Below are 21,916 nucleotides of genomic sequence, written 5' to 3' on the forward strand. Positions count from 1 at the left end.
TTGTCACAGGGATGAACCCTGCTATGAGGAATGGTAGAAAATGCTCTTTCATGTCTCGTTGTTACAGAACTCAGTGCTGGAGAACTCTTCCCTCCTCCCGGAGCTGGCGAACAAAAGCACCCAGTGTGACACCGAGATCCCTCTGCAGAATGGACTGATGGCATCTGCCAGCCCTTACCAGTACACCTTTTCCAACGGGGACATTTGGAGCATGCACCCTGAGCCTGACAGCAACCCTGGGCACGTGGTGCCCTACAGCAGCCCCGGGCTGCCCGAGGCACCGCAGCTCTGGGGCACCTACAAGGAGCACAACCACCAAACGCTGTCGGAGCTGAAGAGGCAGCGAGCTGCAGCCAAGCTGCTCCAGCACCCCTTCCTCAGCACCCACTTCAGCACTGGCATGGCAGGAGTTGCTGAGAACGAGGCCAAGTCGCACTTAATGGAGTCCAGGACTTCCCCCTACAGCTCCAATGGGACCTCGGTGTATTACACAGTGTCCAGTGGGGATCCGCCCCTCCTGAAATTCAAAGCTCCCATGGAGGAAATGGAAGAGAAGGTGCATGGCTGCTGCAGGATTTCCTAGTCTGGTCTGTGTCTCACCCCAGAGGACAGGAGATGTGGGTTGGATCTATCACAGTTTGCATTTCAAAGGGAGAATTTGGTTATGGACATCCTGACTGTGGCAGCCTTGTTCATCTCAAATTGTACTTTGCCCTGCCAATTACTTCCACTGCAGCTGGATGAATAATGCAGGTGGAGCAAGGCTCTTTAGGAGAGATGCACATCAATCTGATGTCAAAAGAGTCTCCTGAGTCTTGCTCCGTGAGGAAGAAGGTATGGAGTGCTGCCTCCCCATCCTTGGGAAGCCATGAGATGCCTTGGAACAAAGAAAGGATCTGAATTCAAATCTTTGTGTCTGAGCCTCTTGCTGTACGTCACTGAGCAGCTGGAAGGTGACAGTTCAGACCTGTGTTGTCACTCTTGGGGGATGCACATATCCAGCCCCCACATGAGGTTTGCAAGAGTGGACAGAACTGTTTTCCACACAGCTGGATCCAGCACTTCCTGGGCTGGAGCAACAAGCAAGCACAGATGCTGCACTTAGGAAGTTTGCAAGGTGTTACCTCCTTGCAGTGACAGCTCACCATCACAAACTGTGCTCTGGCTGGGTCCTGTTCTGCCCTGTCAGCTCGTCACTGCAGACTGCCATCAGGTTTGAAGCAGAACTTTTCCTGGAACAGGCTTCACTCAATAGGCTTTAAAACTGATGTTGCAATAAAGGGGCCCTGGCAATAGAATTTTACTGCAATAAAATACTGACAAAGGTCTATATTGGGATAAGTAATTTAAAAAACTTATTTGTACTATTTAGACTCTTAATTTGTTAAAACTGAAAAGACTTTTGTTGATCTCACTTTCCTATTGATTCTGTTTGTTTACTCTGTATGCTCAACACAGATAGTAGGGGCAATATGCTTTGTGTTCTGATTTTTTTCTGGATTTCCAGAACCACAGGGCTCAAGAGGGATGGGAAGGAAAGGCTTGCCAACACTAACCCAGGAAGGCCATGAGAGCATTTCTAATCTCATAGATGTGAACAGCACTTGCATGAACCTGCAGTCTTTGGCTGAGAAATAACTGTGACCATTGCTGTGGTAGCTGAACGCTGCAGCAGGACAGGAGATGCTTTGTTCTGAAGCTGTCAGCAGTGGGTAGCAGCTGGCAGAGGAAGGTTGAAATGCCTCTGTGTCTGGGGGAGTTGCCTGACACTTAACAAATCCTCTGTGCTGTGGAGCAGCTGCAGTGCCAGCACTGTCTTGGTGGAGTTCATGTGAGCTCTGACCGACACTGGCACGGGGTCACCTGGGGGTTTGGCACTGGCTTTACAGCAGGTTCAGGCTTTGTGTACCTGGGGGAGGTGAGAGAAGAGTGTGGGCAGCTCTGAGGAACTGGCCACACTTCACTTGTGTCTCAGAAATAACTGTAAATCTCTAATTCCTCTGCACAGAGGGGCTGTCACACACCTAATTGTTTGCCTGCATGAATGTGTGTCTTCTTGGGCAGCTTAAATTTCAAACTCTGAAGACATGAACCTGTTTGGGTCTCTGTAAGCCTCAGTGGATTAAATCCAGCTCACTTAGTTGTGCTTCAGCCAAGCAACAGCAAATGCACCTTCCACCCATTTTCCTTTTATCTGGCACCTGTTGGACACCAATATTCCCTTTCACGTGTACTCTCCCTCTGTGGGGATCCTCACAGCCTTAACTTTTTCTAGGCTATAAAAAGTTGACTGAGGCTTCCAATGACTGTTAAGTGCTACCCTCTGCCCCTCATCAAATCCCCCATTGTTGGGGCTGGATACATTCCCATGCAGGGCTCTGGGCTCCTTGAGGCAGCAGAGGTGGCTCTTGTGTCACCACTGTGCAAGTGACACCTTTGGACCATGAGGTACCAGGCTGACAATTCAGTGGTTTGAATTGTAAGATGGAATTCTCTTTCCTCTCCAGTTTCAGGTGCAAACTATAAAGTGGTAGCAGTTGATGTGGTTCACTCAAAACCCCAGTTCTGCTAAAGGCAGAGCTTGAAGCATTCAGAGAAGTTGGGCTCCCTCCATTGTTGAAACATAAGCTAATTATAGAACTAGGAAATGCTTCTTGTGCTTGACCTTAAGGGATTTTTGAAGTCATTCTCTAGTAGTAAGAGGATGATTTGGTAACTGGAAAGACTTTACTGTATCTGTATGTGGTTAACAGTGGATCTTCTGATTACCTTGAGTAAATTATTCTGGGATAACACCAAGTGTGGCCTGGCTATTATGGAGCAGGGGAGATGATTCTTTCAGGTGCCTCTCTTCTCCCATGGTGGTGAGATTTGTCTCCTCACATCCATCCTGATGAGATTTCTGAACTCACTCTAACAAATTTTGGTGCCGCTATCTACTAGGTTGTATATGGTGCAAAATCTGGGCCCAGATGTTGCCTTCCCTCCCAGCAAAGGAGGAGTAGGGCCCTTTTCCTTCTTTCTCAGAGCAACTTTGTGCTAGCAAGTCTATTGAACCCTGCCTAATTCCAAGGAAATGAAAAGGAGATTACTGAATGCAATAGTGTAAAGTAGTTTGAGGCTTCTTTTCACTGAGAGCTATTAATACATTAAAACTGCAGGAAACCAGTCCATTTTAGACAAACAGCTTTTTGGCTTCCACTGGTATTTCACGTAAGTAAAACTCTGGGAACTCATCATCCTAGCTGTGAATCCAGTGGTGTCTGATCAAATGTAATCCATTCTTAACAAGACAGGAGAGTTATTAATGGCAAGAGGCAGTAATGGATAAATCTTGCAGGATGTATTTCACAGCCCTGCCAAGTATTTACCTGCCACTGGCTTTAGGCTGAAGCTGCACCAGGGTGTGAGCTGGAAGGCTGTTGAAGAATGGCCTGGGATTCATGCTTCTTGTGGTGACATTTGGGATATAATGGGTCACTGCCTGTGCAGCACTGGCAGGGCTGTTGGTTGTAGATCTGGGATGAGGGATTCTGTAAGGTGGATAATTAACTTGCTTCTGGTGGATTATTTTGTGAAGAAAAACAGACTTTTGGGGGAATAAAAAACAGAGATTCTGTACATGGGCATTGTAGCAGCCTACATCTAGGAATAACACTTTTCACTGTAAAATTTAGCAGTGTTACAACAATAGTTGGGGTTTGGTATCTGTGTGTTTTAAAGGCCGTCCCAAAGGAAAGCTCCGACGTACAGAGCAGAGAGCACTTGGCTGTTTCATTGGATCTTAATATGGCTGAGAATCTGTAAAACCTAGAAATCATGTTGTGACTGGCATATCTTAGTTTATTAGAGGAGCATTTGAGGTTTTTATGATTTACTGAATGGTTTTAAGATCAATAAATATCTAATTACAGATTCAAGGCCAGATTAGAGTCCCAGTTCAGTTACCAGTGAGCCAAAGGTTGTAGTTGTTCATAGAGACTGTGCAAAGATCTGAGGATGTGAATGTACTGACAGGTCAGTTGCAGGCAGAGCTGCATGAGAATAACCCTTCCTTCTCCTCACATTTTCCTGTGGGCTGAATTTGTACTGTTTCCAGTGGTTGATGAGAGCAGCTTTACATTCCATGTTGAAAGAAATTTGTTGGTTGGAGAAAAAGGTGTCTTTCAAAACAATGTCTCTGCTTTAGTGAGCTCAGCACTGAAATGTTAGATAAGGGCCTAAGTCCCATGGCTGAGATCTGTTTGAAATCACACCTGGATCTGTGTTTCACATACCACATCATGCGATTTCAGCCCACCTAATTTCACTTCTTTGGTGCTCCTGAATCTTAAAACCCTCCCCATTTTGGGAAGAACTGAGTCTAGCTGATGTGATTCTGTGCCATCTTGGAGGTGTGGTTGAAGAACCACCTGGATGAGGAACTCCTGGTAGGGAAGGAGAAGAGCATGGCAGGGCCATAGCAATAATGACTCAGTGCAATACTCAGTGGAGGCACTGAATTCTTGAGTTTATTGAGCAGGATCTTATTTCATGGGGTGAAATGACATTACAACTCCTGTCTAGTGTCTTTTTTTTCAGTCTTGGAGCTCTGATTATCCCCATCATACCTGCTGGAACTAAATCAGTTACCATAGAAAAGGGAATATCCTGAGAAAGCTACAGCACTGGTCTCCAGTGAGCCAGGGGTGAACTGTCTGTCTGTCTGCTGGAAGGTTTCTCCCTACACCTGGGTTATTTCTGTGCCTTATACTTGCTAAAGGTAACTTGTCTCTGGAAGGTTTGTGGTGACCATACAGTTCTTGCTGATCTTTAACTTGGAGACTTTTACCAGGGAATAACAGTCCAGAGCATGCCAGATTGTGACATTATTATTTTTCTCTTTCAATTTCTCTCCTGAGCACCACTTCTCTCTTCCTAAATACACAGAAAGGAAATGCACAGGGGCTTCATTGTATCTTAACAAATCACATTGACTGCTTTGGTGTGTCAGTTCTCTACAGGAAGAATCCAGAACATGCTTGCAGCAGCAAGGTCTCACCTCTTACACCAGAACACATTTACATTTTTTGGTTTGTTTTGCTGTGCAACAGAACAGTTCTCCCTGTTTGTTCTTCACCTTTATTCTGTTTTCATGTTGGCCAAACTGCCAATGGACTTCTCAGTTCCCTCACACAATTCAAGTACCACTGGGCTCTCTGGGCAACATCTGCCATGGCACAGTTGTGACCTAGAACATTTCGCTGTATTTCAACCACGGAAGCTGTAGCAGAGGAGACTCTGCTCGAGATACCTGTTCCCAAAGCTACACCAATGCAATGATCTCCACCACAGCTGGAGGGGACACACGGGTTTTTAAACAGTGCAGATGCAGCCTTAGCATTGCCACCACCATGTCTTCAGCCTTTAGATTGCAGTGAGAGGTTGCAGGAGTGTGGATAAGCCTGGTACAGGACAGTAAGAGATGATGGCAAGCCTTCTGCAATAACTCGTAATTCCATTGATCAGTAGTAAAACATGTACAGATAAAACTTGATGAAATGTATTTTATGTGAAGAAAAAAAATAATGTAAGAACTGTATATTGTATTAGCAGCTTTGTGTATAAAATGGCATTTTGGCAATCAGAGTCTAATATATTTAAAACTTTTTTTAAAAAAGGATATTTGATATTGTATGGAATTGACTTTATTGCTACTGTAAGTATGAAGATGGTTTCTTAACATGTTGAAGCAATGCATAAAATCTTAAACTTTATGTAAAACTCATGCCAAAAGCGTATGTTTGACAGTATTAGCACCTGACTCAGTGTCTTTAATAGAGAGATTGAATTTTTTAATTTAAAAATTATATTAAATTTCTTTTAATAATACAAACATGCCACTGAGGGGTTTTTTGTTTGGTTGGTTGGTTGGTTGATTGGTTAGTTGATTGGTTGGTTTGTTGGTTTATATTGGTTTGAGTTTTGGCACTCTGTTAAATATCTCTGCCTCTCAGCTGTCTACAGCTAGGGGAGATCCAGAAGAGGAAATCTAGTCAGTGGGTGGGTGTAACTTTATTTCAAACGCAGAGCTCAGGAAGCATTTGGACAATGCTCTCAGGGCCATGGTGGCATTCTTGATGCTGCCCTGTGCATGGCCAAAAATTGGACTTTGATGAGGCTTGGGGATCTCTTCCAGCACAGAATATTCTGTGATTCTGCGAAGTGGCAGCAGTTGGAGCTGGAGACAAGCTGGACAGACACCCAAACCTGTGCCTGCCTTCCATGGGAGCGTTCAAGGCTTTAGCTCCAGCATTTGTTAGCACGCATCTGTACGAGCACAGAGGGGCTTGATGCTGTTCAGGGCAAAAACTCCGCGATCTCTGCCGGTCCCCTGAAGGGCAGCAGGGCTCGGGCAGGGCTGTCCCCGGCCGGGAGCTTCATTGACGGGCAGCGGGGCTCGGGTAGGTCTGTCCCGGCTCCATTGAACGACAGCCGGGCGGCCCCAACCGGGATCTCCACTGAAGGGCAGCTGGGCCGTCCCCAGCCGGGATCTCCATGGAAGGGCAGAAGGGCCATCCCCGCCCGGGAGCTCCTTTAAAGGGCAGGAGGGCTCTGGCAGAGCAGTCCCGATTCAATTGCAGGGCAGCAGGGCTGTCCCAGCCGGGATCCCGTCCCGGTCCCGCCCGGCGGAGGCGGTGCCCTCCTGTCGGAGCCAACGGCGGCGCGGGGCGGGGAAGGCTCCTCCAGCGGCGGCCGCGCTGTTTGGATTCAAACTGCACAGAGCGATCCCGGCGGGCTCGGAGCCGCTCCGGCCATGGCCAACGCGTCGCAGTGCCTGGAGGAGGGCTCGGGGCGCTGGCCGCCGCCGGCCGGGCCGTACAGCGAGGCGCAGCGGCTGGCGCTGGAGGAGCTGGTGGCGGGCGGCCCCGAGGCGCTGCGCGCTTTCCTGCGGCGGGAGCAGCTGCCGCCCTTCCTGTCGGAGCCCGAGGTGCAGGACATCGCTCGGGCCGCGCTGCCGCCCGCCGCGGGCCCGGAGCCGGCGGCCGAGCCGTCGGCCGGAGCCTCGCTGGACGCCTCGTCGCTCACCTACTTCCCCGAGCGCTCGGAGCTGGAGCCGCCCGCGCTGGAGCTGGGCTGGCCGGGCTTCGCCAGCGGCGCCTTCCGCGGGCTCACGCGGGTGGAGGCGCATTTCCAGCCCGGCTGCGGGGACAGCATCTACGGCTGCAAGGAGGCGGTGCGGCGCCAGATCCGCTCCGCCCGGCAGGTCAGTGAGTGAGTGCCCGAGGAGCTCCCTTCCTTGCCCTGCCCTGCCCGGGGTCCCTCTCCCCTTGGTCTGCGAGCGCATCAAGAATCGGCACCGCTGCGCGTCGCCATGGGACACCCGACAAAACCAAGTGGCTTTAAAGCCCTTGTCGAGCAGATAGTGTCGTTAAGGAGGACAAGCTCGAAAATACAGAAAAAATGCCCAACTCTGTTTGCTGCATCTGCGAGCCCTCCCTTTCCCCGGTGTTCTGGATGATGCGCCAGCGCTCCCCTCCCGCAGCGCTGCTGCCCTGGCCAGCACAGCCGCTGGATCCAGCTGACCTTGCTTTCACTGGGAGCAGAAGTTATCCTGTTCAGGATTCCCCACTGATGTTTTCTGCCAGGCAGGTGCGCTTGCAGAAACATCCTACTGCCCTTTAAAGGGTGTGACACAAAATAAGCCTCTTCTGTAAGAGAAGGTTACCTATAAATATAACACCGCGATTGTATTTTCCTTAGCTCACTAAGTGACCTACAGAACTGCTTTTGACAGGACTTTCTCCCCACAGGAGTGAACGCTTTTGTTCTGATGCACAGTATGGCTTGAAAACCACGTGGCGTAGGAATCTGTAGCTGTTCCCTGTAGCTCATTGCATTCCCGGAGTTTATAGCCTCCAACAGTAATCCCAGCTGGGAACCACCCTTCTCCTTAGCAGCCATTCCATTGGCTCAGCTAGAATTTAAATGTGTACCTTCCTTTTTGGGTGGCCAGATGAAGCAACCCCTGTCTCTTTGTGTAACGTGCACGGCACACCCTGAATCAACAACCGAGCTCAGTCTCTATTCCCCTGCGAGGGCAGGAGCTTAGGGCGTGTGAGGATGACATGAACGACGGGCTCCGTGCCAGAAACGGTCCCGGAGGAAGCTGTGTTCTCAAACAATCCCTACAGGTACATGAGACCAGTCTGGCAACTCGAGTAAACACCATAAAGGCATTTATTCCCCTCAAAAGCTGTACTTGTTTGTAATATTGCTCTTGCAGCATCCTGTCAAGCACCTTCCCTCACTCTGAGCCAAGAGCAAGGCAAGCTGCTCCTGCCCTGCTTGTGGCTGTGCCTGATCCAGGGAGAGTTTTTGTGGACATAAATGGGCATTTTTGACACACTAAGATTTACTGAATGTCAGATTCTGTGTGATACTTCTCAATAATTTCTGAGTTCCTCAAGTTAATGTGAAGACTGGGAAAACTTCAGATGCTGCATAATTTCTTCCTTAATTAATGCACTCAAATGCAGTTAGTTCAAGTGACTGCTGTGATCTTGTCCTTGCTATCCTGAATGGATGACTAGAGAAAAGGGTTTTCTCTCTTTCCTCTAAACGTTTTGGGCAAAACTGTTTCTTTTTCAGCTGCTAATTCTGGGACTAGAACTCATACATGCTAGGAATTGAAGTGTGCTGCCATATGAAGGCATCAGTGTTCCCAAGGGTTTTGTGTGAATTGTTTTGTGTTCAGGGGTGGTTTTCTCACTTGTCTGGTCTTGTCAAAAGCATCTTATTGGTTTTTAATCTTCTTCAACACTTAGACAAGTGATTGGGTGGCAAGAAACTCAGGACACACGCAAGAAGCACCAACATAAAGTAACTTTATCTAGAAATACCCATGTGCTTGTGCATGTTACATGTCAGAACTCAGCCAAACAGAACCAGTCCCTTAGGGAGCAGGACAGAGGTGGGAATGCAGAGCTCAGCCTGTTCCTGTGGGAAAGGTTTCATGTGAGTACAGGCTGTGCCACACACAGAGCAGCTCTGTTGTGTGCTTATACACCTTGGGTGTGCTGCAGCAGCCTCCATCTGATAAGGGCAGGTGCCAGGTACCCACAGTGGTTGTATTGTCATTGGTCTTTATGCTGGTTTAATATAAAAATAGAAAATTCAGTCATAAAGTGGAATTTTTTATGCCTTTGTGTCCCTACATAGAAGTGGTTTGGAAGGGTGAGAGCTCAAGCACCAAATCAGTGTAGTGCGTGAGGTGGCTCTGAATTAGCTGGAGAGATGGTTCATACATGTGATATTCCCATCTTAGGATTTGCCTTTTTGAAAGAACTGTTGGGTCAGTGGAGGGATTTCCTGTGAAGGTAAGGGACAGAAACTCAGCAAGAATATAGAAACCAGGAAGAGTCTGGAAATCAGCTGGGGTTTGTGAGCTCTGACAGCAGGGAGGCCATTCAAGCTAATTCTCCTGTAGCTGCTTGAAACACGGGGAGAACAGGTGTGGAGATGGTTTGTCTGGAGATTTGTCAGATTCTGCTGTGACAGCTTCCCCAGTCTGGCCACACTACAGGGGGTTGTGTAGGAAAGGAGAATGTGAAAGCGTACAAAAGCAGCAGACAGAGGAAAAACCTCTTCAGTCCTATGCTTTGCATGCTGGGGCACAATGAATTTACAGGAGTGTTGTGGGAATATAGAAATCTTTTAGAGCTTGCTAGAGCCTGTGTAACAGGACAAGGAAATGTGCATGAGGCTCTGATGATAACAGCAGGAGAAAATGGCTGGGGGCGGTAGTGGTCTTGTGTAAAATAAATCCCTTGAGTGAGTGGTGTGGCTTTCCTTGCAGGTGATTGCCCTTGTGATGGATTCCTTCACAGACATTGAGATCTTCAGTGACCTTCAGGATGCCTGCAACAACCGCCAAGTTCCTGTCTACATCCTTCTTGACCAGGACTTTGTACCCCATTTCTTAGAAATGTGCAACAATTTGGGAGTTAGTCCTGAGCAGGAAAGTGTAAGTACTGAATTGGGATTGGTGTGGTTTGTCTTTATTTTTGTGGTACAGTTCATGCATGTCAAAGAAACCTTTCTATAAAGCATCAGACTGCCTTGAAAGGCTTAATCAACCTGGTCTTATGTAGGAGGTACAACCATGATGTGCACCAGTCCCATGAGCTGTGTGCACTGGGATCCCTGTCCGGAGGATGCAGCAATTTTCAGGGATTGAATTTTGCAATGTTTAAATAGCTTTATTCTTTGGCTCAAGGAACTGCTTGCTAAGCAAAACAGAAACGTGGGAAGCTGAAGGGTGGCACAGCTCTGGTACCATCTGCTTTCTTTCCTAATACTTTCTTTTAAAAGGGTTTGGATGATGTGAGCCAGGCAATTTGTTTAGCTGTGTGAATATAAATGGACATGGCTGTGTTATGGCTTGGCTTGGATAGGCTTATGTTCAGTGCAGTAAAAGTTTCTCTGGAGAGGGAAAACACTCCTGCCTTCCTGTGCAGTAACTAATTGGAACTGACTGTTGTCACCCAATTTAACAGCAATTTAGCACTGTGTGACAAAAAACACTCATACACAGACTGTACAAAAAGTTAATTTCATTCCTCTCTTCCATACTGTGCTTAGCTGCACAGTAGAATTGCTAATCAAAAGTTTTTGGAAGTTAACTTAAATTTGATGTCACTTTTTTCCTTTCCTTTCTGAACCAGATGATGAGAGTTCGAAGTCTCACAGGGAGCACGTACTACATGAGGTCAGGTGCCAAAATTGTTGGGAAAGCCAAGGAGAAGTTCATGTTAATTGATGGCATTAGAGTGGCAACAGGCTCCTACAGGCAAGTATTGGGGTCTGCTGGTGCCCAGTGAAGCTGTAGAAACGGTGATTTGCTGCAAAAGGATGTATTAACTTCGCTGTTTGCCCTGTGTTAATGAGTGCCAATGGCACCTGGAATAGCTGAGTCCAAGTGGGGCTGACACAAATCTGAAAACACCTTTGGAAAACTGACTTACTCAACTTGTTGCTAGCAGAGAGCTTGGCCATGGCTAAATAAGAGTTATTCCTGCATAAATGAATAGTCTGTTGACTTCATACCTTATAGTCACAGACATATTTTATGAAAAATCCTTTCCTTAGGATCTTTCCTCCTGAGAAGCTGAACAGGAACAAAATGTAAGCAATGGTTATCTGCTGCTGTGGAATGCAACAGGTGCATCTGTGATTGGTCTCATGTAATTGTTTCTAATTAATGGCCAGTCACAGTGAGCTGGCTCTGACTGTCTGTCCGAGCCACAAACCTTTGTTATCATTCTTTCTTTTTCTGTTCTTAGCCAGCCTTCTGATGAAATCCTTTCTTCTATTCTTTTAGTATAATTTTAATGTAATATATATCATAAAATAATAAATCAGCCTTCTGAAACACGGAGTCAAATCCTCATCTCTTCCCTCATCTTCGGACCCCTGTGAACACCATCACACCTTATCTTCATTTTTTAAGCTGAGTCTTGCTGTCCGTAGCTGCACTGTTGAAATGCACTGGAGATTAACTGTGAATCTTGGTTTGTTTTCAACAGTTTCACGTGGTCTGATGGAAGGCTGAACAGCAGCAACTTGCTGGTGTTGTCAGGTCAAGTGGTGGAACACTTTGACCTCCAGTTCAGGATTCTTTATGCCCAGTCGCTGCCCATCAGCCCAAAGCGACCGTCCAGCTGCAGGAACAGTGGCATGTTTGATCACCTGCTGACCAGAACAGAATCCTCCAAAGAATATACTGTGGAAGGCAACTTGAGAGCAGAATTTGCCAGACTGTCTAGCACACCAAAGAAATTGCTGGAAAAAGCAGATCAAACTGAATATACTCCTGCAGGAAAGCTTTGCAACCTGCAGCTTTCTTGCCTGTGTGAAGAGGAGTCTTTCAGCAATCAAGTGGGCACAGTGGAACAGAGAAGTGCATCAACTCAAACTGGCCCGTGGGAAGAGATGGCAGCTGTGACCAAATGCAATGCAGCCACTCAGGCCAGCACTGCCACAGCAGACACTAGCACTCAGGCTTCTGTCACAGCCAGAGTGACAGGCACTCAGACATCCATTTTGCTGAAGACTGCAGTGACACAGACAAAGGAAGAGGAGAGCACGGAAACACCCCTCCTTCCCAGAAAGTTTTCAAGAGAAGAGTATTTTCTGCCTGCAAAGGCCGTATCTGGTTCTAGTCTGCAATCCTTGTCTTCATCATCATCCCAGTGCTCTCTTGCAAGCTCTACAGGCTCAATATCCTCTCTCCGCTCCTTTGACTATTCCAGTAGTCACAGGGCACAATATTTCCAAAAACTGCACAAAGAGAGGCAGTTCCACTACTCGACCATCAGGTCGAAGCTGAGCCACATGGTGGCCATCCTGTCCCGGCGGGGCCGTGTCCCTGCCACCTACCTGAGCCAGGTCCCTGCCGGGGCCAGCCTGAAGCAGAGGCGCGACATCAGCGCCAGCCTGCACAGCCTGCGCCACGCCTCGCTCTACTCCCTCAATAAATGATCCTGCCCTGACCACACACCACACAAACCCCAGGCTCAAGTTGCTGTCACTTTGTACCTAAGATTCTTCCACTTCCATCCAGCACTTTTATTTCTTTGATACTTTTTTAATGCACCACTCTCCAGCACTTTGTTTTTATCCTATGCAATGTAAGTGATGAAAAAGAGACATTACATTAGAGGTTCCTCTTGTATGCATTAGTGGTGAAGATCATTTTTATTCTGGGTATTTAACCTCAAAACTGAACGTACTACTACTTTCCAGGATTGCTAATGCCTTAGTTTTAATTTATGTAAACTTCGAAAAATCTGAGTCACACTGACCTTGTTCAGAGTAGCTATGGAGATCTATCTTATATCAAGGAATTATATTATGTCAAGGAATTCTCAATCTTTTTTTCCAATACTGACTTTTATTTCTACTTTATCTTTGACAGGAGAGGAATCAGCTTTTACAAACAGCCATGAAGCTGATTTTATTCTTACTCCTGTGATATATATGTTACTCTTCCACTAAAGTTGCAAAGAGTGTTGAAACAGTTGCAGGTTATCTTCAACTGTATTATATTTTGTTTGTTTATGCCATCTGAAACAGAATGAGCTAACTAGCCCTTTAGTGTCATCATGCTCTGGTGCCTTTGTTTAGAGATATATAAATATATATGTGTGTGTGTGTGCTTCCTGCTTTGCAGTGTGCTTCAAGGCGAGACAATCACTGAGGGCAAGTGACAAATCCCCTGTTCAAAAGTAAGCTGACAAATGCACTACAGAATGTTATGGGTTATGTTGGGTAATGTTAATTTACAAGTAACTGTAGGTGTTAAATAAACATTTTTCTCTATTTAACTTTGCTATCTGAAATACTCTTTCCTGCTCTATTATTTTTCTACTACTAACTCAGTTTGAGGAGCTAAAGTGCCACTCTAGTTTTTGAAGATACTTCCAATATTGGGTGACCTGAGGTTTGGTTGCTTTGCAAAGCCTTTATCTGTTTGCAGATTGCTGTGCATGTCTGTGCTTGCTGGGTCTCTTACCTGAGCAATGTGTGCAGTCTCTCCCTGAGATCTGGCCTGTTTTTCTTTAAACCTGCCTCTCAGTACTTCAGTGACCAACCACACTGAATTCTGTCAAATCAAACCAGTGTCTGGGTTATGTATCTTTTTATTCAGGGCATGTATGTCCAGTAGATGGCACATTTCAGCTGTTGGCTTGAATACTGAATGAATGAATTAATAGAAATATCCATAACTCAAAAAGGCTGCAAGTGTTGAGAGTAACTAACTTTGGCATTTCTGTCTGAAATCTCTAAGGACAACGAGGCTTAGCTACTTTTATTGCTTTGATTTCTAAGCAGCCACTCCACTAAAGCTGGAGGTAGGGAAAAAAGTTCTGTCTGCACTTGTTCAAAATGATAAAGTACTTTATTGCTTGATTTGTGGATCTGGAACACTGCAGAGAGAGAGCCAAGATTACACCTTCAAAGCCAATATCGAGTTGTATTTTTAAGAGCCAAGTCCTGCAGTTCTTGAATGTATGTAAAATTACCTTGTTTGTTCTATGTGCTTTTAAGCTTTATTATACTGTGCTGCTGTTAAGGTACTCTAACAGGAACAAGAAACAGTTTACAAATAAAGTCCTTTTTGCCTTGGGGGCTTTCACCTGATCATCGCTGAGCTTTGCTTTCTGTTTATTTGGCATTTTAAATCGGGATCACTAAGTCACTTCGTCCTTTCTGGCTGGGGCCATTTGCCCTCTCCAACTTTTGGAGCAGCCTTTTGATGCGGGCTGGGCAGCAGCACCAGGGCTGGGCTGATCCTTCCTCCTCCGAGGCTGGCGCTTCCCTGGGCGTGGGGAAGGCTGCGGGCTGTGCCACCCGTGACTGTGCCGTGGGCGAGCGGGCGGGTTAGGAGCCCTATAAAGAGCCGGGGCAGCGGCGGGGCGCTCCGGCCATGGCCAACGCGTCGCAGTGCCTGGAGGAGGGCTCGGGGCGCTGGCCGCCGCCGGCCGGGCCGTACAGCGAGGCGCAGCGGCTGGCGCTGGAGGAGCTGGTGGCGGGCGGCCCCGAGGCGCTGCGCGCTTTCCTGCGGCGGGAGCAGCTGCCGCCCTTCCTGTCGGAGCCCGAGGTGCAGGACATCGCTCGGGCCGCGCTGCCGCCCGCCGCGGGCCCGGAGCCGGCGGCCGAGCCGTCGGCCGGAGCCTCGCTGGACGCCTCGTCGCTCACCTACTTCCCCGAGCGCTCGGAGCTGGAGCCGCCCGCGCTGGAGCTGGGCTGGCCGGGCTTCGCCAGCGGCGCCTTCCGCGGGCTCACGCGGGTGGAGGCGCATTTCCAGCCCGGCTGCGGGGACAGCATCTACGGCTGCAAGGAGGCGGTGCGGCGCCAGATCCGCTCCGCCCGGCAGGTCAGTGAGCGAGCGAGCGAGTGATTGACTGACTGACTGACTGACTGACTGACTGAGTGCCCGCGGAGCGCCCGCTCCCGCTGTGCGGCTTCCCGGGGCCGCCTCGTCCTTCTCCGCTTTCTCTTACTTACATACCCTTCCGTTTTAAAATACTCTCCTGTTTCGTATTGCTTTATGTCTTCTCCACCAACTTTGGTAGTTATTTTTTAATCAGGTTAATCATTTGCCGGCTTTCTCCTCCCCCCATTCTGCCGAATGGGCTCTCTGAGTGCCGCTGAGTTCTCTCGGAGTTGGCACCCGTGAGCGATAAATCCGGAGTGCCCATTCCCGGCTCGCTTCCCCATCCTGCAGAGGACCCACGGCAAATCCTGGGGTTCAGTCCATGGGGGAGATCTGCGGGGGTAGGAGCTGGCTCTCAAGGGATGTTTTATTCAGATCTTAACTTGAAATATGAGAATCTGAATAGTGAGGTGAAGATGAACCTGACGTTTATCTCAAACAGAGAGCTGAGATATAAAGAGCAGTCAGACGCTGGTGGTTTTGGGTTTTCTTGCTGTTTCTTTTTATACTTGAAAAGTTGGAAGATGGGAAAACTGTAGTATTGTAAGTAAGCTCAACTTTTTCTTCTGGCAATGCTTTTGAGGAAAAGACATCTGTTCTTTTGAAAAAAGAAAGAATAAAAGAAAAAGACCTCTCCTGCTTAGGAAGAGATCAAATTTGCCTAACATAGGGCAAAACCAAGCTTCTAGCTCTATCTCAGGGTGAGGAAGAATACTCTTTATCACAGAAGACTGTGCCATGTTCCAATACCACATGAAAAAAAGGCAGGGGGGAGCATTTAATTTGAAACTCAAATTTCTCATGTGCTATCTCCTTTGCAATGCTGTGGAAACAGCCTAATGGTTTCTTCTGAAACTCTTTTCAGATGATTGCTCTGGTTATGGATTCCTTCACAGACACTGATATCTTCACAGACATCTTGGAAGCCTGTAGCCAACGGCAAGTTAAAGTGTATATCCTTCTAGATCAGTCTTCATTTTCCCACTTTCTAAAAATGTGCAAGGATCTGGGAGTTGACCTTGAGCAGGAAAAGGTGAGCTTTGTCATATTTATAGGGGTAGGGAACTGATCATCTTATGGCTGTAATCTTTAAGCTGTGAAGAAATTATTATACTTGCTGCCACAACTTAAAATGGGTGTTATGTAGCTCCAGCTCAATCTTGGAAGATTTAACTATTCCTACATAAGATAGTAATTAATAGAAAATCTGAAACCTTAGTAATTGGATGTTACAGCTGCTTTCTGAGTACAAATACTAATTGAAAGTTCAAGGAAATGCTGGAGGAATGTCCGGTTCCTAAAGCATGACTGGAGTTGCTTGGGCTTGTCGAGACTTTGAGGGATGAGGGAGAAGCAGGTTCTCAGGAGTCTGTGGAATTTGGATCCTGATGATTTGGTGACAGGAATTTTCACAGTCCCATTCTGCACAGTCAGTTTATGGGTTTGCCCCTTAATGTCACCTCTTTGCCTACAAAAACAAGACAAAATCCTCACTTTGTTCCCTGTGGTGACTCTTGTGCCAGTGCACAGTTCATCAGGGACGGTTGTTGCTGTGTTACTCCTTTAATGCAATAGTTGAAATTTGCAGTGCACCTGACTCTTGCTGTGTCATTAACAGTTGATGAGGGTTCGGATTATCACGGGGAGCACGTACTGCACCAGGTCAGGCACCAAAATCATTGGAAAAGTCCGTGAAAAGTTCATGTTGATTGATGGCATTAGAGTGACCACAGGCTCCTACAGGCAAGTGCCAATTTCTTTCTCTTGCTTTACATGATTTCTCTGCATAGAAAGGAAAACTGATCAAATTTTATGACCAACATTTATCCTTAAAAGAGCCCACTGCTCATCAGTTGGGTTGTAAAAACAACATAACTAAATGTGGTGAAGGGGAATTTCCAGTGAATACTTTCTTTACTGATTATTTGGAATTAACTCATCATTTTCTCACTCTTCCTTTGCTAGTTTTACGTGGACAGATGGGAAGCTGAACAGCAGTAACATTTTGATCCTGTCAGGCCCAGTAGTTGCACACTTTGACCTGGAATTTCGGATTCTTCATTCACGGTCAAAGCCCATCAATCTCCAAGAGTTTTCCAGCTGCAAGAAGAACAAGGTGTGGGACCAGCTGTTCAGGATAACAGTGGCTTCCAGAGACATGACCAGGGAACACTTCCTGAGAATGGAATTTTTGTATCTGAGAGCATTTGTAGGAGAGCTGAAGAGGAAGAGGAGCTGGCTGCACGCCTCCAGGGAGGCAGTGTACAGCCCAAATAACACACTGCACACCTCTCCCCCGCTGACTAAGAGGAATGGCTCCCTGGTTATGAGGCCACACTGGATCATAGAGAGATGATCTGCATGTCCATGCAGAGCAAGCAGCACAACCTCAGGAACCACGTCTGTCCATCCCTGCCCAGCACTCTCCTGCAGTGTGTTTGTGAGGGCAGCTGGGAAAGAAACCTCAGACTGACAGAAAGTGAAACTGGAATTGTGGCTTTGTTTGAAGAATATTATACAGCCATTATTGACTTCTACTATTCTGTTAAATTTTCATTTCTCAACCTGTTCGTGCATGTTTTAAGCTGATGGGTTGGCAGTGTCATAGCTAAGTAGCTCAACCCTTTTTTGTTTTTTTGTTAAGAAATCTAGGTATTGAAATTCATATTGCTTGAAAGTCTGTTCCAAGATGAAAGCAGGCTCTGAAATCAGCCTTGGTCTTGTAGAAACTCTCCACCAACTGGTTCATGACACAAACCAGGAGTAATCCTAATCTAGAAGCCAGTAGGTCAGTACCACACTATTACTTGTCAAATGTTACATTTTCTTCATACAAAGCTATGCTGGCAGGCAGAATGAGCTAATGTGTCAGCAAACAAGGCTTTAGTGTGACTGAATTTCAAATGGCCTTTGTATTAGACCGGTTGGATTGCTGGGCATCATGCAATAAATGTGTGAGGGATAATATTCTAAAGGACCCCCATGTTTGTAGGAGAGCCAAATGAGACCAATTCCTTGCCATTACCAGACAGACTTTTTGTTGTCTTTGTGGCTGCTGCTGCTGTCTGGTTTAGTGGAAAAAGCTGAGTAGATCTGAAATCTGTAAAGCTGCTGCCTCTTCACAGAAGTCCTAATTTCACCAGAAATGCAATGACACAGAAGTCAGTGTCAGAACCATTTTTAAGGTGTCTTGGAAGCTCAATTTTTTATTATTATTTTTTAATCCATTCATTTCTGGAGGGAAAAAATCACCCTCAAATGAATAAGCTATCCTCCCAAACAGCTGCACATTGAGGCACTGAAGTTCCAGCAGCCTGCCAGTGCAGATACTCATTAGCCAAAACAATGTTTATCATTTCTCAATTGTTCTTGTGGCTCTTCTACTGCAAAATACTCAGATATGTGCTTGTGTGAGTGTCTTGTGGGTTCTGGGCTTCAGAGGGGAAGGTTAAAACCTGGCAGAGGAATTTCAGCTAAACAGCAGCAAGGTGACATTAAACGGGACAGATGGAGCTTACAAAAATGTACATTGCAAAAATGTACATTGCAAAAATGTACTGATTAGTATGCAACTAATCTGGGCCCTCTTTCTTCTGCTCTGACAATCATGGAAATGTAATCATTCAGGCTCTCCTAATCTGTAAATATTCAATAGCTCATAGCTTTGTACTATTAACTTCCATCCAGATGTAAAGAAACTTGAAATATGTATTTTTATTCTTAGCTATATTTTCCATAAAGGCAAACCCCATACAATGTTGAACTCTATGCAAAATACTCTTTGTGCAGTCTTATTTTCATAATAATTATCTGTATATATTTTCTCAAGCATAACTTCTCCACTTTGTTATTCATCTCATTACTTTAATAGGCAGCTCTTTCCATGTGGGATTTTTTCTCAACGATTACTAATATATTGATGATACAAAATACTGTGAGTTGTGTTTATTTTTGATAGTGTGGACTTAATATCAAAAGTGCATTGAAACATATACTTAGAACCTTAAAGAACATCATAATTATAACTTAATAACCTCTTTTACGTGTGGTTACTCAGCAAGTGACCAGGGAGGCAGAGTGTTGTGAGGTACAGTTTGTGTTAATCACCATAACTGCACTGCTAGTGTGGGAAGTTATAAGAATATAAGATGTGATTAGATTTTTTTTCCCCATAAGCATGAATATATGACAGTATTACTAAACTTACTAGAAACAGTTTGGGCTTTCAATTTTTTATATTTCCTTTAGCTTCTACTTAATTAACTGAAAGCCTACATTAAGTTTGATTCAATATTAACTTCCATGGGCTTTCATGGGTGTGTTTGTGGTTTAAACAGGCTGTAAGCAGCCTGTGGTGGGGCACAGCTGTATCTATTCATTATTAGTGTGATAATTTTCTTTGTTGTCCTTCAGCTGCCTGGTGTAAAGTGCAGCAGCTGTGGAGGCATCCTTCATTGGAGAAGGAATCAGCTCTAATTAATTACTTAATGAGCAGGGACTTTAGGGCAGTGATCTTTCGACCCTGTTAAATGCTCCCCCAGGTGACCACAGAAAGGGATGGGTTGGAAAAGACATTAAAGCTGATCTCATCCCAACCCTTGCCATGAGCAGGGACACATTTCACTCTCCTAGATTGCTCCAAGCTCTGTCCAACCTGGCCTTGGACACTTCCAGGAATCCAGGGGCAGCCCCAGCTTCTGTGCCAGGGAATAAGGTGCAAACCTGATCCCAGTTTGCACCTTATTCCCTTATAGTCCACTGTTCCTTGGCCAGGCACTGCCAAGCCACCCACCTGCACTGCAGTTTGCTGGGCAGTAGCTGTTACTCAGTGCTGACAGGAACTCTGGTGTCTCTTGGTTGTTGCAGATTTTTGCCTTGTGAGGGAAGAAAGGCACAGGGAATGTGAAAAACGCCAATCACTTGTTTTTAAAATTTTAAAAGTTTAATAGTAATAAAATTATAAAAATAGTGATACAATTCAAGTAATAATAATTTGGACAATTTAAATTAGTACAATATGAGGCGATAGAAACAAAGAGCTACGGATGTCCAGGTACCTTTTTCTGGGCAGCACAAGCCTGAAAAAGGAACCACGTTTACAGAGGATTAACCCTTAAAAGCAACAGCCTGTTGCATATTCATACACCTCATACATGATGCATAAATTTCATTCAAATACAGGATTCTGTCTGGTCAGTGTCAGCTGCTTCCCCTCAGGGCTGAGTGAGGCAGGAAGAAGTTAGTTTCTCCTGATAATGGAGCAACAAATTCTCTTCCTCTGAAAGATTTAGGTGTCCTGTGGCTACTATCTCAGTGCGAGTCCCTTCTTTAGAAAAAAAAAAGTATCCTACATAGCATAGTTTCTATTTTAACATTGTTATAACCTAAAACTATATTTAACACACTACTTAAGGGAATTAACACAGCATAACTTTCTAACACAACACACATAATATTAATTTTAATATTTGCGAAAAGCCAATCATAAAATACACATTTTTCACAGAAAGAAGGATTTCACATATCCGCCATGGGCCGAAACCTTTGGACCCTACGCGTGAGGGGAGGGCCCGGGGGGGGGGGGGGCACGGTCTCCATGGCAACGCGGGCCGCGTCACGTGGGCGCCGCTTCCGGCCGCCCTCTCACCCCAAGATGGCGGCGCCCGTGGGGCCGGTGAAGTTTTGGAAGCCGGGTGAGGGATGCGGGGGTGCGGGATGTGGGGGTGCGAGGCACGGAGTCCCTCCGCGGGCTGTCCGCGGTGAGGGGTGCGGGGAATGGAGCTCTGCTGGCCGTGCTGAGGGGTGTGGTGTGGGGGACAGAGCTCCGAGCTCCTGGCCGTGATGAGGGGTGCGGCGCTGCCCCCCTTGGCTGTTGGGGTCGCTGGCGCGTTTACAGCGAAGGGCAGCAAGGCTCTGAAAGGATTCGAGAACGTGTCTTATGGAGAGCGGCAGCTGGGTTTGCTTTGTGTCCAGAAGAGGAGGATTAGGGGTGACCTCATCGCTCCCTAAACTCCCTGACGGGAGCTGTGCTGAGCCGGTTCCTTCTGCTGTGTCTGCCGTCAGAGAACCGGGGAAATTGCCTTAAACCGAGACGCAGCATTAGCTATTATAATTTTTCCATTAGCTATTATAATTTTTATTTCACTGTTCGGGTTGTCAGGCATTGCAATAATTTCCCGGGGAATTGATGGAGTCACCATCCGTGAGGGTTTTTAAGAGGAGTCTGAGTCCGGTGCTGGGTGTTGTGGTTTAGGGATTACAGTGGTGGTGATGGTTGGGCTGGATGATGGTGAAGGTCTTTTCCAGCCTTGATGATTCCATGAGGGCAGTGGGGAAATGGCTGTCCCCTCCTTGCCGCAGCACAGGGGGTGTTTGTGGCTCTGGCTGGATGCTCCCCAGAATGGGGTGGCAGGGGAGGGGATGGAGGGGGTGCTTTGTGGGGTGGGTGTGCTGCCCTTTGCCGGGGTCTCCAGGGGATGTGAAGTGTGCAGGGGGATCCCAAGGAGTTCTGAGGGAGGAGCAAAATCCTGGCCATGGTTTGGAATAACCGTGGTTAACACCAGGGAGAGCAGCTCTGAGAGAAGCACCTTGGAAATAATGTTGATAATTGTTGATTTGTGGTAGAACTGCTTGGCAGCTCTGGAAAGGACTAACCTTTTAACAGTGGGAGAATTGCAAACAAGGAAATCCTACAAAACAAGGGAATCCTCCTCTTTGCTCTCAGACTTTCCTGGTTGAATCTGCAGCTGGAGATGACCCATTCTATTACTGAGATGAGTTTTTGTCTCTGGTTCCCTTGTGTGATTCCACAGTTTCAGTTGTTAGTAGCTTTGTGATAGCTTACAGCAGGAATAAATCAAGTTTCAGTTCCTGAGGTAAATTCAGAGCTGAAGTGAGGGGTCATATCCCTTGTTTATTGTTAGGTAATATTTCAAT

General features: G+C 46.5%; 4 protein-coding genes across 5 annotated transcripts in view; all 4 read left to right on the forward strand.

Moving 5' to 3' along the window:
* Window positions 1–5,817, forward strand: part of PPP1R16B (protein phosphatase 1 regulatory subunit 16B) — a 45,637-nt gene extending 39,820 nt beyond the window's left edge. Inside the window, exon 10 of the mRNA XM_058814582.1 lies at window positions 68–5,817. Within this exon, the coding sequence (XP_058670565.1) occupies window positions 68–583 (516 nt within the window). The 3' untranslated portion in view covers window positions 584–5,817. The remainder of the gene's footprint in view (window positions 1–67) is intronic.
* A 976-nt stretch (window positions 5,818–6,793) lies between these two features.
* LOC131564397 (protein FAM83D-B-like) lies at window positions 6,794–14,123 on the forward strand. Its single transcript, XM_058814832.1, has 4 exons — window positions 6,794–7,246; window positions 9,839–10,006; window positions 10,707–10,831; window positions 11,568–14,123. The coding sequence occupies exons 1-4, from the start codon at window positions 6,797–6,799 to the stop codon at window positions 12,520–12,522; spliced, it is 1,698 nt and encodes a 565-aa protein (XP_058670815.1). The 5' UTR covers window positions 6,794–6,796; the 3' UTR covers window positions 12,523–14,123.
* Window positions 14,124–14,470: 347 nt separating this feature from the next.
* On the forward strand, window positions 14,471–17,336 carry LOC131564533 (protein FAM83D-B-like). Its single transcript, XM_058814986.1, has 4 exons — window positions 14,471–14,920; window positions 15,846–16,013; window positions 16,599–16,723; window positions 16,946–17,336. The coding sequence occupies exons 1-4, from the start codon at window positions 14,471–14,473 to the stop codon at window positions 17,334–17,336; spliced, it is 1,134 nt and encodes a 377-aa protein (XP_058670969.1).
* A 3,290-nt stretch (window positions 17,337–20,626) lies between these two features.
* The window catches only part of DHX35 (DEAH-box helicase 35), a 30,829-nt gene continuing 29,539 nt past the window's right edge, over window positions 20,627–21,916 (forward strand). For both annotated transcript variants that reach the window (XM_058814606.1, XM_058814607.1), the window contains exon 1: window positions 20,627–20,673. In XM_058814606.1, coding sequence (XP_058670589.1) covers window positions 20,634–20,673 — 40 coding nt within the window. In that variant the 5' untranslated portion in view covers window positions 20,627–20,633. The remainder of the gene's footprint in view (window positions 20,674–21,916) is intronic.

Source organism: Ammospiza caudacuta, chromosome 15 (assembly GCF_027887145.1).
Source record: "Ammospiza caudacuta isolate bAmmCau1 chromosome 15, bAmmCau1.pri, whole genome shotgun sequence".
NCBI lineage: Eukaryota > Metazoa > Chordata > Aves > Passeriformes > Passerellidae > Ammospiza > Ammospiza caudacuta.

Excerpts from the sequence above, each read along its gene's own strand:
- LOC131564397 (XM_058814832.1), top strand. The coding sequence starts at position 6,797 with ATGGCCAACGCGTCGCAGTGCCTGGAGGAGGGCTCGGGGCGCTGGCCG. Across the intron at positions 7,247-9,838 it reads AGATCCGCTCCGCCCGGCAG|GTGATTGCCCTTGTGATGGA; the intron begins GTCAGTGAGTGA and ends CTTTCCTTGCAG. Across the intron at positions 10,007-10,706 it reads TTAGTCCTGAGCAGGAAAGT|ATGATGAGAGTTCGAAGTCT; the intron begins GTAAGTACTGAA and ends TTTCTGAACCAG.
- LOC131564533 (XM_058814986.1), top strand. The coding sequence starts at position 14,471 with ATGGCCAACGCGTCGCAGTGCCTGGAGGAGGGCTCGGGGCGCTGGCCG. Across the intron at positions 14,921-15,845 it reads AGATCCGCTCCGCCCGGCAG|ATGATTGCTCTGGTTATGGA; the intron begins GTCAGTGAGCGA and ends AACTCTTTTCAG. Across the intron at positions 16,014-16,598 it reads TTGACCTTGAGCAGGAAAAG|TTGATGAGGGTTCGGATTAT; the intron begins GTGAGCTTTGTC and ends TGTCATTAACAG.